Here is a 15,866-nt window from a genome sequence, read left to right as displayed (position 1 = left end):
CTATCTTTGTAATGTTGGGCTTAAAAGGAAAAAGGAAATACTTTTTTTCAAATATGGGAGGTAGCAAGGATTAGAAGCTGAGTGCTCAGCCATGGACTGGCCTGGTGACTTGGCCCCATGCCTGCTGCATAGGATGTTGAGAGGGCAAGAAAATCAGATGATATAAGTGTTTTGAAAACCAGTTCATCACACAACTACAAACCTGAAAGTATCACTTTTATTTTACATTTAAAAAAATCATCAGCAGAAACTAGGCAGCTGTGAAAATAGAATAGTCCATTGGTAGAGTTTCAATTGTGCAAACAGACCTTTGGTCCATCATTTTTCTTCTCTGAACATTTCTTCATCTGCAAATGGGGGAGTGCCTGTGCAGGTGACAACAGGGTGGTGAAGGGCCACTGTGGGTGGAAGGGATACCCTAAAACCTGCTGCAGCCCTTACCTTTCACATCTGAACAGGCAGACTCAAACTTCATTGGGTGGCCACAAAGACTTGGAAGCTCAAAATTTGAAACATCAAAATTAAACACAGACCCCATTTCCTTGCATTTTTAGTCCTGTATTCTAGGTTTGACAAAACCACTGTAAAATAAAGCAGCAGTAAGCAAAGAAGCAGATTCAGAGGACTAAAAACAGGAAGAGATGGGAAAAAAAGCCTGGAAATCCATTCATTTGTTTATTTACTGAGCCTGGTCCAATGTTGACAGAACTGGGATTATCCAGGTTAAGAGTTGGCAAAGGACAAGAAAGCAAAGTAATAAAGTTTAAAAGCCGAACTGGTACAGTGTTATGAAGAAGTGTTTATTTAGTATTTATAGTACCAGATTACAGTCACTTGTTGATTTAGATATGAATTTTCTTATGTTGTTAGAAGACTCAGGGAAATACACAGGATCCCAAGGAGTGAGACTGAGATTCTGGATCTTATTAGCTGTACTTTGGGTAATTTATTTAACCCTCTCTCAGCTTCAGTTTCCTCAAATATAAATTAGGGCTTAACTAATCATTATGTCCTTTGTAAGACTGGAAATATGGATTAGCAGTTAGATAGATATGTATGTACCCAGTTTTGTAGATATGCTGGGACATAGTAGGTGTTCAATAAATTATACATATACCCGAATAAACAAACTATGCATATGTTATAAATTATACATATAATCAAACATCATTTAGGTAAACTCTTTAATGAAAGACATTTATTGTCTTTCATTTATTGTCAGATTATAAAATCAGTGTTGATGATAAGCCCTCCTACCCACAAAACAAAAATCGTACGTATGAAATTCCCTTTCCCCTAAGTTATGTGCCTGTCAGCCATCCCACTTCAGACCATCTTTGGATGCTGAGGCTCTGGTTGCCAGCCCTTATCTCTATCCTCCTGTCCCTGGTCTAGAGGAGAAACGAAGGTGCTCTGAGGCCCCTGTAACAGAGACCCTTGTCATCCATATTTGGGTTAAAGAAGTCATGGAGGCTGTGCAAAAGTCTCCTTCTCCCCAACTTCTGCAGACACCATTTCCATCCTACTACCCAGAGGTACATCAGAGGGCAGGAGCCAGGCAGGTGACAAAGATGTGGAAGCCTTCTAAGTGGTTGGCTTTGCTGTCTCAGAAGTGCGAAGAAATGAAAATCCATCAAAACAGAATGCCATTCCATGTTTCAGGCTTTTACCTTACCTCAAATCAAATGTCTGTTCTTTATTTATTGGTCCCATAAATAGACACACACTTGGACTTCTGGTTGTAGAACATTCTGTTGTTATCCTTTCTCCTTTTAATAAACACACACTACTTTCTTTTTTTTTTTTTTTTTTTTTGAGATGGAGACTTGCTCTGTCGACCGGGCTGGAGTGCAGTGGCCGAATCTCAGCACACTGCAAGCTCCGCCTCCCAGGTTTACGCCATTCTCCTGCCTCAGCCTCCCGAGTAGCTGGGACTACAGGCGCCCGCCACCTCGCCCGGCTAGTTTTTTGTATTTTTTAGTAGAGACGGGGTTTCACGGTGTTAGCCAGGATGGTCTCTATCTCCTGACCTCGTGATCCGCCCGTCTCGGCCTCCCAAAGTGCTGGGATTACAGGCTTGAGCCACTGCGCCCAGCCTACACACACTACTTTCAAGGAATCCCCAATAATCCTGGCCTGACATGCTGCAGAACTTCAATTTCATAATTTTACTAACAGAGGAATTTCATCTTATTATCACCAACTACTACATTCAAGTTTCTGAAATAGTAATTCATGCATAATTCTATTTAATAATGATTTTCAAAGTACTTTGCTGTTTGAAAATGCTTCCCAGATGATTCTGATGGGAGAGTTGGGAACCACTGCCCTAGACTGTAACCACTCAATTGAAGAGATGCTTCCCTGCCCACTTCAAGTAAACAATGCTTAACTCTTTCATCATTTCTAAAACAACTGAGATTACTTTCTCCCCTTAGTTTCTACAATGATTGTTGAAAATCTGTGGGAAAAGTTTATCCTTACAAATGAAAACATGAAATCTGAAATGGATAAACTAACTTTTAAGAAATACATATCTTTACCTGAGAAGCTGAGGCAGGAGGACCACCTGAGCCCAGGAGTGCGAGGCTTCAATGAGCTATGATTGCACCACTGCACTCCAGCCTGGGCAACAGAGCAAAACTCCTGTCTCAAAAAAAAAAAAAAAAATACCTATCTTTCAAAACTTGCATAAGAAGCCCTTGTCTTCACTTGTACAGCCTCTTCTGTTTCATGAATGAGCATGCTGAAGGGCTCCTCTCCTCTCTATGAAAAAGTGTTGTTAAAATAAATGAGAAGTGTTACGAACACAATGAACCTGGTGTGTTAGACATTAAGTGTGCTGCCACCCCATGTGAACCTCCAAGTGAAATTGCTCACATAACTCTTTTTTTGCTGCATGCAAACTTGCTAATACAAAGCGGGCTAGGGTGGGCTCCTGACTTAAGAACAGCCAATCCCTACTCTAGACAATGACCCAACCAGACCTAGTATAAAAAGGTAGTCTGACCCAGTTAAATTTTGTTGGCAACTGGACACTAGAGACAGGAGCTGAAGGTCACGATGTAGAAAAGAACCTCAAAGGTGCAAGTTAAAGTTATTCCAAAGGAACAGAAACTGTAAGTATGCAAAAGCTGTGTAGAGAAGTTGGTGAACACAAGAGAATGGAGTTAACAATGTAAAAAGAAGCAAGTCACATGCATGGCAGAGCCTAAGCCTAAGCATCCACCTGCCCCTGCTGAGGAGCACCACCCAATTTCTGCTCTTCTTGATGCTGGGGGGTGATTTCTGGGTGGGAGATGGGTTTGGTGAGGTGGTTCCTGAATTCCCAGGCACATATCCTTAAAATAATGTCATACTGTTTGAGCTAACTTGTGGCTTTTGAGTCTTCTTATGTTTGTCCCACTTGAGATTCCTTGCAACTAAAAGAGCCTAACTGAAACAACTAGTTAAGCCAATACCATTTGTTAAAAATAATGCACCATTCTAAATATCTGTTTCTCTAACCAAATCTGGCAAAGTCGGATCCATTAAGTTTTACACTTTTATAAGTTTAATGTTGTCACTGTATGTTTACATATTCATTGGTACAATTTACATCAAGTTTTGTACTTATCCATTTTTGCAAAGATATCATGTACACAAAGATACATATCCAATAACTGAGAAACAAGTGAAACTTCTATACTTTCAGGTTTGTTCGATCATGATACTTCTGATAAGGATCATCGACATACCAGTTTCGCCTCTTCCAGAAGGACGTCGTCATCTTATCTAAGAGTTTACTCTGGGTTTTATTGCAGAACACAAATTCCCTCAATCGCTTTTTTCTTGCAGGTGTCTTTTTCCATAATTTTTTCTTATAGCCAGCCTGTCAGATATTACAAAGAACTGTAAAGCATCATATTATGTATGAAACAACAGGTATCTTCACAACTCAAGGTTTATAGACCCAATAAGAACAAAAACCACACTTCCATAGGGGCTGGAATATTTCTTGGAAAGATGCGATTCTTTACTGGGGTGGGGGCAGGATGGAGAAAGCATGTGTAGTTTGAAAAGAAATAGTAATAAATAGTATTTTAGAAAAAAATGTTACTTAAACTCACAGAAAATAAAACTAAATGTGTGTGGCTGGGAAAGTACAAGATAATGACATAGAATTATAATCACTAACTTAACAGGTATGATCTTACTATCTCTTCAGCAATCTTTAACAACGTACTATTATTCTTATTTTACATCTTTAAAAAAAGAAACCATTGATTAGAGAAGTAGCAGACAGAGGTCTGAGGGCCAATAAGAGTTCTTTTTTTGTTTTGTTTTGAGACAGGGTCTCACGCCGTCATCCAGGCTGGAGTGCAGTGGCGTGACCACAGTCACTGCAGCCTCTACCTCCTGGGTTCCAGTGATCCTCCTGCCTCAGCCTCTCATATAGCTGGGACCACAAGTGTACACCACCATACCCAGCTAATTTTTTAAATTTTGTAGAGATGAGGTCTCGCCATCTTGCCCAGGCTAATAAGAGTTCTTAACCACTGTCTTTCCTAATGTAGAGGAGGATGCAGTGCTGGCTAGGTAACAACATTAATATTTCTTAAGCTGAGTATTACAAGAGCTGAGAAGCACAGTTCTCAAATACATTGCTTCATTTATTCTTTTCACACACAAGGGACCAATTTTTATAGGAAGTACTTTTCTAAGGAATTATAAATATGGTAAGACTATTATTAGGAGTGGTGAAGGAATGGTTAACCCACATATTCAACCCAGAACTTTCATATACACCCATATAGGTATTATTAATTTTGAATAATTAATTTTTAAAGACAGGAAAGGAAAATTAGATTGAATATAAAAACTATAATCATAGCCTGTTTAAAGTAGAAGGGATCTTAGGTGCCACCCAGCTTAACATCTGGCTAAAACCACACAGTGAGCCCTTGGGTCCTTTCAAGCCAAGGGTTCTTTATGGCACAATACCAACTGAACAAAACCATGGCTCTTTGCTGAGAATGTGCCTTGGGTTTCTGACATGTCTTAGTATCATCACTGTGACCATCAACTTCTATAAGGACAGTGATGAAATTAGGAAAGGTTATTTAATAGTTCTGGTTTTAAAATGCTAGAAGTTAGATTTTTGCTACTCACTGCTTACAATTTTAAATGCAAACATTCAAAGCCAAATCTCCACATCTGTGTAATAATTTTATAGTTTGCAGGCCAAACTGGGTTACTATGGATCTCTGACGTACAAACACTTAATTTGCTGCCCTGCCCATTACCACCAGTATCCTTTAAAGATTATTCACGGAATGGAACCACTGTGAAAATGCTTGAATTTTTTTACAGTCTCTAGATTCAAAAATGGAAGGAGGTAATAAACAATAAATATCAAGGACTGCTGGATGAAACCATGTCACGGAAGATACTTTGTTTTACACATTAGTATGAATTAATCTACCCAGATTTTTTGTTTTTCTCTGAAAATTAGATTTTGAAGAGGCAGGGCATTCTATACCGGGTATACTTTCGGGAGCCCTGAACTGAAGCTAGGTACTATGATTGGAGAGTATGATCGGGTCCTTTACAGTAACATGAGGGCTCCAGAGCCCAGTGAGAGGGATATGGAAAGGAAGGCAAGGAAACCCACCCATTTCATTTTACCTAGGGCTAGAAGAGAACCTGGAAATAATTGGTATAAAAACAAAGTGGGGGCTAGGCGCCATGGCTCATGCCTGTAATCCCAGCACTTTGGGAGGCTGAGGCACGTGGATCACTTAAGGTCAGGAGTTCAAGACCAGCCTGGCCAATATGGTGAAAACCCGTCTCTACTAAACATACAAAAATTAGCCTGGCATGGTGGTGCATGCCTGTAATCCCAGCTACTCGGAAGGCTGAGGCAGGAGAACGGCTTGAGCCCTGAGGCAGAGGTCACAGTGAGCCAAGATTGTGCCACTGCACTCCAGCCTGGGCAACAGAGTGACACTCTGTCTCAAAAAAAAAGAAAAAAAAAAAAAACCACACACACACACACAAAAGGGAAGAATGTTTCCAGTGGTCTCAAATTCACAAAACTCAGAACATTAGACCTTTAGTTTAGCTGCTTATGGATTATATGAGCTTCTGCTGACTGGTGTAGGAAACTACCCACCAGTGTTTCAACAGAGATAAGAGCTGAGAGTTCCAATCAACCCATTTATCTACAAATTTAGGACTGTTTATAAAACGGGAGAATCCTTTCAACCTTTCAAACATCAAGAAAGTTCTACCAACTATTTTATTTTTACAGGGAACCAAATTTTGATTTTTAAAGATTTAATTTCCAAGTAATAAAAGGGAATTACGATTTGGGCAGTTACTGTATCTCAAAAATGGTTTTGCAAAACTGGTTGGTCTTTCTTTTTTGAGATGAAGTCTCACTCTGTCACCTAGGCTGGAGTGCAGGGGCGTGATCTTGGCTCACTGCAACCTCCGCCTTCCAGGTTCGAGTGATTCTCCTGCCTCAACCTCCCAAGCAGCTGGGATTACAGGCACCTGCCATAACGCCTGGCTAATTTTTCTATTTTTAGTAGAGATGGGGTTTCACCATTTTGGCCAGGCTGGTCTCGAACTCCTGACCTCAAGTGCCTTGGCCTCCCAAAGTGCTGGGATTACAGGCGTGAGCTACATACAGTGCCTGGCTGAATTCTGTTTCATTTTAATCTGCTCACGCTCCTTTTTTGTTCGAGATGGAGTCTCGCTCTGTCGCCCAGGCTGGAATGCAGTGGTTTGATCTTGACTCACAACAACCTCCACCTCCTGGGTTCAAGCAATTCTCTGCCTCAGCCTCCTGAGTAGATGGGATTACAAGTGCCTGCCACCACGCCTGACTAATTTTTGTATTTTTAGTAGAGACGGGGTTTCACCATGTTGGCTAGGCTGGTCTTGAACTCCTACCTCGTGATCCACCTGCCTTGGCCTCCCAAAGTGCTGGGATTATAGATGTGAGCCACCACGCCCGGCCTCGCACTCCTTTTTCAATTTAGTAACAGTGTGAAGACTCACCTTTCTCCTCACCCATAGGCCACAATGAAGTCGAAGAAACCTATAGATGACAGCTTTCACAGTCTTTCTCTTGCCTTTTCTTGCACTGAAGTATGTTAGAGATCTGACTGGTAGCTTCAGGACACTTGGAAGCACGGGGGCCAATCTAAAAATATATTTAAAAATTTTTAGTATATAATCAGACTGATTAAAGGATTAAAATTCATATCTCCACTGAGAAATGAGTAAAGCTGCTCCAATGGGATGGAACTAACTTTTCATACACAATATTACTTCCAATGACCCATGACATTAAGCATAAATTAGAATAGCAACCATCACCAACTTGCAAGTCTTCTAAAACCTACCCCCTCAATTCCTGTAAAATAATTCATTCTATTATCATCGCTTGGTTTCTTATCCATCTTCCCATCAGATTGCAAACTCCTTGAGGACTTCAATTTGTTGACCTTTGTGTCCTTTTTGCCAACTACAGTGCTAGGCACCCAGGGGTGTTTAACTGGATATTTGCTGACTGAATGACCAACACACGCAGCCCATCCTTACAAGCTGAGCATCTTGTGCACCCTCCACTTTGGATGACAGCTTCCACGCAGGAAAGCACACATACAACATCAGAAGCGTGCTGTATTTGGCATTTTCCTGCCGCAGGCGCCTAGATACATGGATGTCAGTCAGAGTCTCCCACTCAATCAAGCAGAATTCTACATAATTAACTGCAGGTAGGCAAAGAATACCACCTACTTCTAGGATACCTTTGCAGGCATGAATATCTTGGAAAGTTTGTCTAAGCATCATGTTTATTGAAATATACTCTACCAATCAGGCACAGTGGCTCACACCTGTAATCCCAGAACTTTCCAGCTACTCAGGAGGCTAAGGCAGGAGAATATATACTCACAAAGAAATATACTCTACCTATTAAGGATCTCTGAAGTATGCCCACATGTCAGGTTCCTCTCAGATGTGGTAAGTCTGGGAGTGGAAGAAACAACTGGTGTCTGAATATGATTAAAGCGTCCAGTGGACAATGCAGAAATAAGAGAGGCATTCTTGACACAGCTGCGATAGGTTGAAGATGCCAAAATATTCAGGGGCCGTAGGATTCCTGTAAAGATAGGAGCGTATATACTTAATATAATACTCCAAAATATGCATCCAGATATTAAAAATTAAGAGATGTATCAATGCCACCAAGTATTAAATACAATTAATGTGCCCTGAGCATCAGATTCATCTGTGAAGCTTTTACCACTTTACTAAGGTAGAACCATAAAATAATTACCGATTTTATGTATACAATTCAACAATTTTTGGAAAATTTAGAGAGCTGCACAATCATCGTCACAATCCAGTCAGATGTTTGCTAGCTCTATGTCCAGTACTAGGAGAAAAAGATGTGTGTAACATTTATTCCCACCTCCCAGATCTTATACTCTGGTGAGACAGAACTCCCACACACAGTACAATGGCAGGTCAGGGATGCACTCGACAAGAGTGGCAAGAGAAAGATTCTCAAAGGAAAGAGAAGAGGCACTTGAGTTCTCTAGAAAGTGAAAGTGCTCTAGAAAGTGAACAGGCCCTGTAGTCCCAGCTACTGGGAGGCTGAGGCAGGAGAATGGCGTGAACCCGGGAGTCGGAGGTTGCAGTGAGCCAAGATCACGCCACTGCACTCCAGCCTGAGCAACAGAGACTCTGTCTCAAAAAAAAGAAAATGAACAGAACCTTAGAAGAGGAGGAACACATTTCAGGCAGGACGAACAACATAAGCAAAGGCATGGGGACTGAAACAAATACAGGTGACCCTTGAACAGCATGGGTTTTAACTGCACAGAGCCACTTACACACAGATTTTCTTCAAAAAAAGTTGTACCTAGTGTGCCTACCTTTCCAGTCTCCCCTTCTACCTCCTCCACCTCTTCTTTCTCTGCAATCATTTTTTTTTTTTTTTTTTTTTTTTTTTGCGCAGAGATAGCAAAACCAACTCCTCCTCGGCCTAATCAATGTAAAGATGATGAAGACCTTTATGATGATCCACTTTCACTTAATGAACAGTACCCTATTTCTCTTTCTTATGACTTTCTTTTCTCTAGCTTGTTTCATTGTAAGAATACAGTATATAATACATATAACATGAAGGATATATGTTTTTAAAATTCTTTTTTTGAGGCAGGGTCTTACTCTGTGGCCCAGGCTGGAGTGCAGTGGCACAATCATAGCTCACTGCAGCTTTGACCTCCTGGGCTCAATCCATCCTCCCACTTCAGCTTCCCAAGTAGCTGGGACTACAGCACGTGCCACCATGCCTGACTAATTTTTGTAGAGACAGAATTTTGCCATGTTGCCCAGTCCAATCGTGAACACCTAGGCTCAAGTGATCCACCTGCCTCAGCCTCCCAAAGTGTTAGGATTACAGGTGTGAGCCACCATGCCCGGCCTCAGAATGTTAATCAATGGTTTATGTTATTGGTAAGGCTTCTGGCCACCAGTAAGCTATTAGTAATTAAGTTTTGGAGGAGCCAAAAGTTATACTCGATTTTCAACTGCTTGGGGGTTGACACCCTACCTGCTGTGTTGTTCCAGGGTCAACTGTACATGTATGGGTTGAGGACCAGACCTGCCTCAGAGGGTGAGACTGCTCGCCTGACTATCAGAGACGCCTTGGGAGAAGTAGTGGGCAGTGGAGTGAACAGGTCAGAAGGCAGATTTCAGACAGCCTAGATGTGTGGTGTGAATGAAGTCCTCTTATCAGTCCTTCCAACTATGGCCAGACTAATAGTTCATGGCTGCAAATCAGAATCATTCGTGGATCTCTGACTCCACCCATAAATTCTGACTGAAGTCTAGTGTGGGACTCAAAATTGTGCATTAAACAAGTTCCACAGGATGATGAAAATGTCCTCAGAACTTAAAGTATAAAAAAAAAAAATGCACTAATACAAAACTAAAAAAAAAAAAAAAAAAAAAAAAAGTCCTATAGCTGGAATGTGGTAATGGTTGTACAGCTTGCTAAATTAATAAAAAAATCATAAAACTGTACACATAAAATGGGTAATTTTATGGCATGTAAATTCTACCTCAATAAAGTTGGTTAACAAAAATACTCCAGCCAGGCGAGGTGGCTCATGCCTGTAATCCCAGCACTTTGGGAGGCTGAGGCAGGCGGATCACCCAAGATCAGGAGTTCGAGACCAGCCTGACCAAAATGGAGCAACTCCGTCTCTACTGAAAATACAAAATTAGCCGGGCATGGTAGTCTGCGCCTATAATTCCAGCTACTCGGGAGGGTGAGGCAGGAGGATCACTTGAACCTGGGAGGAAGAGGTTGTAGTGAGCCGAGACCGCACCACTGCACTCCAGCCTGGCCAACAAGAGTGAAACTCCATCTCAAAAAAAAAAAAAGAGAGAAAAATACTCCACCTGAGTCTGATGCTCAGCTGGGACTTAGAACTACTCTCCTATTTTCTACTGCACTGATTTCAGATAATAAATGAGGGGCCATGTTGATACAGAAATGCTAGGATTTGAATCAGATGATTTGGGCTCATATTCTAGCTCTATGACTTCCTTGCTATGTAACCAGGGGCAAGTTATTTAACCTCTCTGTGCCCCAGTTTCCTCAAATTTAAATGAAGTTAATTACAGAGAGATAATGAGACTTGAATGAGATGAAGCATGTAAAGTGCCTGGAGGAGTAGCACAGAGAAAACATTTAACGAATGCTAATGGCAGATAATAAAGAAGAGGGATACTTAGCAAAGATGATACAGGTTGAATATTATCTGAAACGCCTGTGACCAGAAGTATTTTAGATTTTTTAAAATTTTGCATAAAGGAGATATCTTGGAGATGGGACTCAAGTCCAAACACAAAATTCATTTGTTTCATATACATCTTACACATATAGCCTGAAGTTAATTTTATACAATGTTTTAAATAATTTTGTGCATGAAACAAAGTTTTGACTGCCACCCATCACATGAGGTCAGGTAAAGAATTTTCCACTTGTGGGCCGGGCATGGTGGTTCACGCCTGTAATCCCAGCACTTTGGGAGGCCGAGGCAGGCAGATCACGAGGTCAGGAGATCGAGACCATCCTGGCTAACACAGTGAAACCCCGTCTCTACTAAAAATTCAAAAAAAAATTAGCTGGGCGTGGTGTGGCGGGTGCCTGTAGTCCCAGATACTCAGGAGGCTGAGGCAGGAGAATGGCGTGAACCCGGGAGGCGGAGCTTGCAGTGAGCTGAGATTGTGCCACTGCACTCCAGCCTGGGCAATAGAGTGCGACTCCGTCTCAATAATAATAATAATAATAATAATAATAATAACTTGTGGTGTCATGTTGGTACTCAAAAAGTTTCAGATTAGAGATGCCTAACCTGTATATTAATATGTGGCCATCAGTGATAACAGGGCCAGGTGTGGTGGCTCACCCCTGTAATCCCAACACTTTGGGAGGCCGAGGCGGGTGGATGACCTGAGGTCAGGAGCTCGAGACCAGCTTGGCCAACATGTGAAACCCCGTTTCTACTAAAAATAGAAATATTAGCTGGGCAGAGTGGCACGCACCTGTAGTCCCAGCTACTCGGAGGCTGAGGTAGGAGAATTGCTTGAACTTAGGAGGCAGAGGTTGCAGTGAGCTGAGATCATGCCACTGCACTCCAGCCTGGATGACAGAACTAGACTCTGTCTCCAAAAAAGAAAAAGTGACAATTTGCAACTGAAAAGGGTAGTATAAACATTGGTGCAGAAAACTGATGAGACAGCCCTTACATAGGGTCTTGGAAATCAAATAAATAAGTTAAAGAACTGAAAAGATGTGCAGATGTAATAAGGCAGGAGGTAATCTTTGGAAGATTAAGTGCATTGGAGGACTGTAGACAAGAAAATGTTCCAATTTTCATAGGTCATCAGATTTTGGTATCTCTTAGTTAAAAAATTTTTTTAAAAAACTAAGAAATTCTTTTGTTCTCAATTTCTATGAAGATCCTGAGTCTGCACAAGACATATTTATCAATTTTCGCAAAAAACAAGCTGGGAACCATGGCTTGTTAACGTATTTTTGAAGAGACAGAGTATCAGAACTCCAAGTGATCTCAGTAAGAGAGAAAAACAGATAAAAACCAACAAGATGAAATCAGGAATAAATACACTGAAGTTAGAGAAAATGGTTACGGGAACAACAGGAACTGGGAACTTGGTTGAGAGCAGTTCATGGGAAAGTATGTGGGAAGGCTCTATCTACTGCACCTTCTGGTGCACCAATCATGTGATTAAGCCTGTGAGGGAAACCTAACAGACTAGCTTTGTTAACAAAAGTGCAGTACATCAAGGGAAATAACTAATTTCCTTCAGTCCTCTGCCCCTGTCTGGGCATTTTCATACAGACTAATCTACTCTAAACACACTCTTGTATAGAGAACACAGATGTTTTCACCAAAGAGGTAACACAAAACCAGAGCTTTGAAAGAGTAAGAAGAGACAGAGGGAATAGGATGTACAAAGATGATGATGTACAGTTGGGGAATCACATTGGCCCTATGTGGCATGAATCAAAGGAATGAATGGGGGACATGAACTGCACTGGATGGGAGTGGAGCAGAGTGTGACAGTATAGAAACCAGGAGTCTTCAAGATTTTTGATCCCATGTTTCCTAAAAGAATTTTGAAAAACTGGCCGGGCGCAGTGGCTCACGCCTATAATCCCAGCACTTTGGGAGGCCGAGGCGGGCGGATCATAAGGTCAGGAGATCGAGACCATCCTGGCTAACATGGTGAAACTCTGTCTCTACTAAAAATACAAAACAAAATTAGCCAGGTGTGGTGGCAGGTGCCTGTAGTGGGAGGCTGAGGCAGGAGAATGGCATGAACCCGGGAGGTGGAGCTTGCAGTGAGCCAAGATCGCACCACTGCACTCCAGCCTGGGTGACAGAGCAAGACTCCATCTCAACAACAACAACAAAAAAGAATTTTGAAAAACTATCCTTTCACAAATTCTTAATATCTAAAATATCAAATAGTTTAAATTGTTAAAAAGCCTATAATTTCCAGCATATTTAAAATACTGACATTTAAAAATAAGCTGTCACTTCACTCTTTAAATTGTTTTCAGTAGAATCTAAATTAATACTAAGTTGATAACTACCTACATCATCTATTTAAAAATTACAAGAACTATAAATTCAAGTAGATGAAAAATAACTTTTCATCAAAGGGCACTCCAAAATAATGTAAAAGACAAGCCTGAGTGGGAGAAGATAAAGGACACACACAAACGAAAAACAAAAACAAAACAAAAACTAAATAAGACAATCCAATAGGAAAATGGGCAAAATATTTAAGTGGATATTTCATAAAGGAAATTCAAAAGGCCAATAAACATGTGTAAACACACTACAGCTTGTTACTAATCAGAGAAATGCTTATTTAAATCTCAGTGAGATACCATTGCAAAGCCACCAGATTAACAAAAATTTGTAGGTCTGACAATATCAGGTATTGGTGAGGATGTGGAGCCCCAACAGTTTGGCAATATCAGGCAATGCTGAATATATACATATTCTCTGACCAGGCAGTTTCACAGGGAGTTTCACACACACCCACATCCTTAGAAACAATTAGACTCATGCGCCAGGACAAGATCAATCAGCTTTGTACATCATTGCCCCAAACTGGAAATGGAGAATTGTGGAACAGTCATACAATATTATATAGCAGGCTGGGCGTGGATCGCCTGAGGTCAGGAGTTCGAGACCAGCCTGACCAACATGGAGAAACCCCATCTCTACTAAAAATACAAAATTAGCTGGACGTGGTTGCGCATGCCCGTAATCCCAGCTACTCCAGGGGAATAACTTAAATCTGGGAGGCGGAGGTTGCAGTGAGCCAAGATCATGCCACTGAACTCCAGTTTGGGCAACGAGAGAAACTCCATCCCTCCCAAAAAAAAAATAAATAAAAATAAAAATTATATATCAATGAGAAAGCATTACAACTACGCAAAATGAATGAATCTCACAATGTAAAAGGCACTAAAGAGTATATACTGTATGAATTAATTCATGTGAAGTTCAAAACCAGACAAAACTATGTTCTTGAGAGATGCACATATACATGCTAAAACCTACTATAGGAAAAATAGGCAATCTAATAGTAACTATAAAAATGAGAACAGTGTTTATATCTGGGGGGGAGTAGAGAATTTTGATATACAGGGGAGAGAGGTGGTGCACTGTTTTGACCTGAGTGTTAAACAGGTGTTTGCTTTAGAATTGTTAAACCATTCATGCATACTACATAAAATTTTCTTCGTATGTATTATATTTTGCGAACACAAAAAATACTTCACATAAAAAAAGCTTTTCTCTAACGGGAAAATTTACATCGTTGCTTTTTCTTGACTGATCTCGTATATTCTCCCACAAAATGTTATCCTAACTTAATATATTTTGTGTGAAAGTAACTTACTGAGCATCTTATGGTATTTAGATGATTTTTAACTTTGTGCAACAAGTACTTAACGTGAGGGCAACTTAATTTAGTCGCCTTTACTTCTGCTGTCTCTCAGTCAAGAAGTTCGCATGCCAGCCCTTGTGCCGGGGGCTGTAGTTAAAAATTAAACTGGCCTTCAAGCTTACCATGTGTCAGGCACTGCCCAAGACGCTTTACGTGCATTATCTCATTTAATCCCCAGGTAGGTGGTATGACCCCCATTGTAAAGGTATATAATCTGAAGTTAGGAGAAATTAATTTTCAAGGTTAAAGGTCCAGAATGGCGGGTCCTAGCCTCCAAATCAGAAAGTTAGGTGAGACTTTTTGGTCTCCCTCGCCCCCTCCGTTCCAGTTTCTCTGGCTTGTTTTCTAGGGAAGAAAAAGCTGGTAAGGAAGTGGAAAATGCGGGACACACAGGCCCGCGTGAGTCCGAGTCAAGGAACCTGGTACAGGCTGCCGGTCACACCGCCCCAGAGAAAATTGGGCTTAACCCTCTTATCTTAAATAATGACCCTTTTTGCTTGTTAACCTCCCTCTAAACGCCCATTCTATCCCGCACCAGTTCCCCCTCCTGTGAAGGCATGCATGGAGTATGTCGCTCTCCACTGACCTGAAGCTGCTCTCACTGCACCAGCAAAGACAAAGGAAGCCATCTTGCCACCCTCGCCTACGGCGGCCGCTTTGGGTTTAAAAGCACAACCGCAAAGGGAATGAAGGGAAAGCAAGGAGGCGGAGTCAAGGAAGAGGAAAATAACAAAGGAGTTGTCCACTCAACCTTTATTCAATGTTATCTGCCGGGTTCCGCTCTTCGCCGCTGTAAAGAGTGCCTATAGAAGGTTCCACAAAATTTATTATTTAAAAAATTCTTGGGGCCGGGCACGGTGGCTCACGCCTGTAATCCCAGCACTTTGGGAGGCCCAGGCAGGCGGATCACGAGGTCAGAAGTTCGAGACCAGCCTGGCCAACATGATGAAACCCCCGTCTCTACTAAAAATACAAAAAGCAGCCGGGCGCGGTGGCAAGCGCCTGTAATCTCAGCTACTCGGGAGGCGAGGCAGGAGAATCGCTTGAAACCGGAAGGCGGAGGTTGCAGTGAGTCGAGATCGCGCCACTGAAATCCAGTCTGGGCGAAAGAGCGAAACTCCGTCTCAAAAAAAAAAGAAAGAAAGAAAGAAAGAAAAAAAAGAAAAAACAAAAATTCTTGCCGGGCGCGGTGGCTCACGCCTGTAATCGCGGCACTTTGGGCGGCCCAGGCGGGCAGATCACGAGGTCAGCACATTGAGACCATCCTGGCTAACACGGTGAAACCCCGTCTCTACTAAGGGGTA

General features: G+C 41.6%; 1 protein-coding gene across 3 annotated transcripts; it reads right to left on the bottom strand.

The window, feature by feature from the left end:
• Positions 1–199: 199 nt before the first annotated feature.
• MRPL35 (mitochondrial ribosomal protein L35) lies at positions 200–15,331 on the bottom strand. 3 transcript variants are annotated; one of them, XR_003115252.1, is made up of 5 exons: positions 15,149–15,331; positions 7,966–8,155; positions 7,048–7,192; positions 2,110–3,871; positions 200–1,789 (listed from the first exon to the last, which is right to left on the bottom strand). XR_003115252.1 is itself a non-coding variant. In XM_025353708.1 (5 exons), coding segments are annotated over exons 1-5 (513 nt in total). In that variant the 5' UTR covers positions 15,192–15,331; the 3' UTR covers positions 200–1,604. The 3 variants fall into 3 exon arrangements, 2 of the variants coding, with proteins under 2 accessions (XP_025209493.1, XP_025209492.1); XM_025353708.1 differs by having other exon boundaries at positions 200–1,605; positions 3,738–3,871; XM_025353707.1 differs by having other exon boundaries at positions 204–365; positions 3,738–3,871.
• Positions 15,332–15,866: the final 535 nt, after the last annotated feature.

This window comes from Theropithecus gelada, chromosome 13, assembly GCF_003255815.1.
Source record: "Theropithecus gelada isolate Dixy chromosome 13, Tgel_1.0, whole genome shotgun sequence".
NCBI classification, from domain to species: domain Eukaryota; kingdom Metazoa; phylum Chordata; class Mammalia; order Primates; family Cercopithecidae; genus Theropithecus; species Theropithecus gelada.
This window is presented reverse-complemented; position numbering and strand designations above follow the sequence as displayed.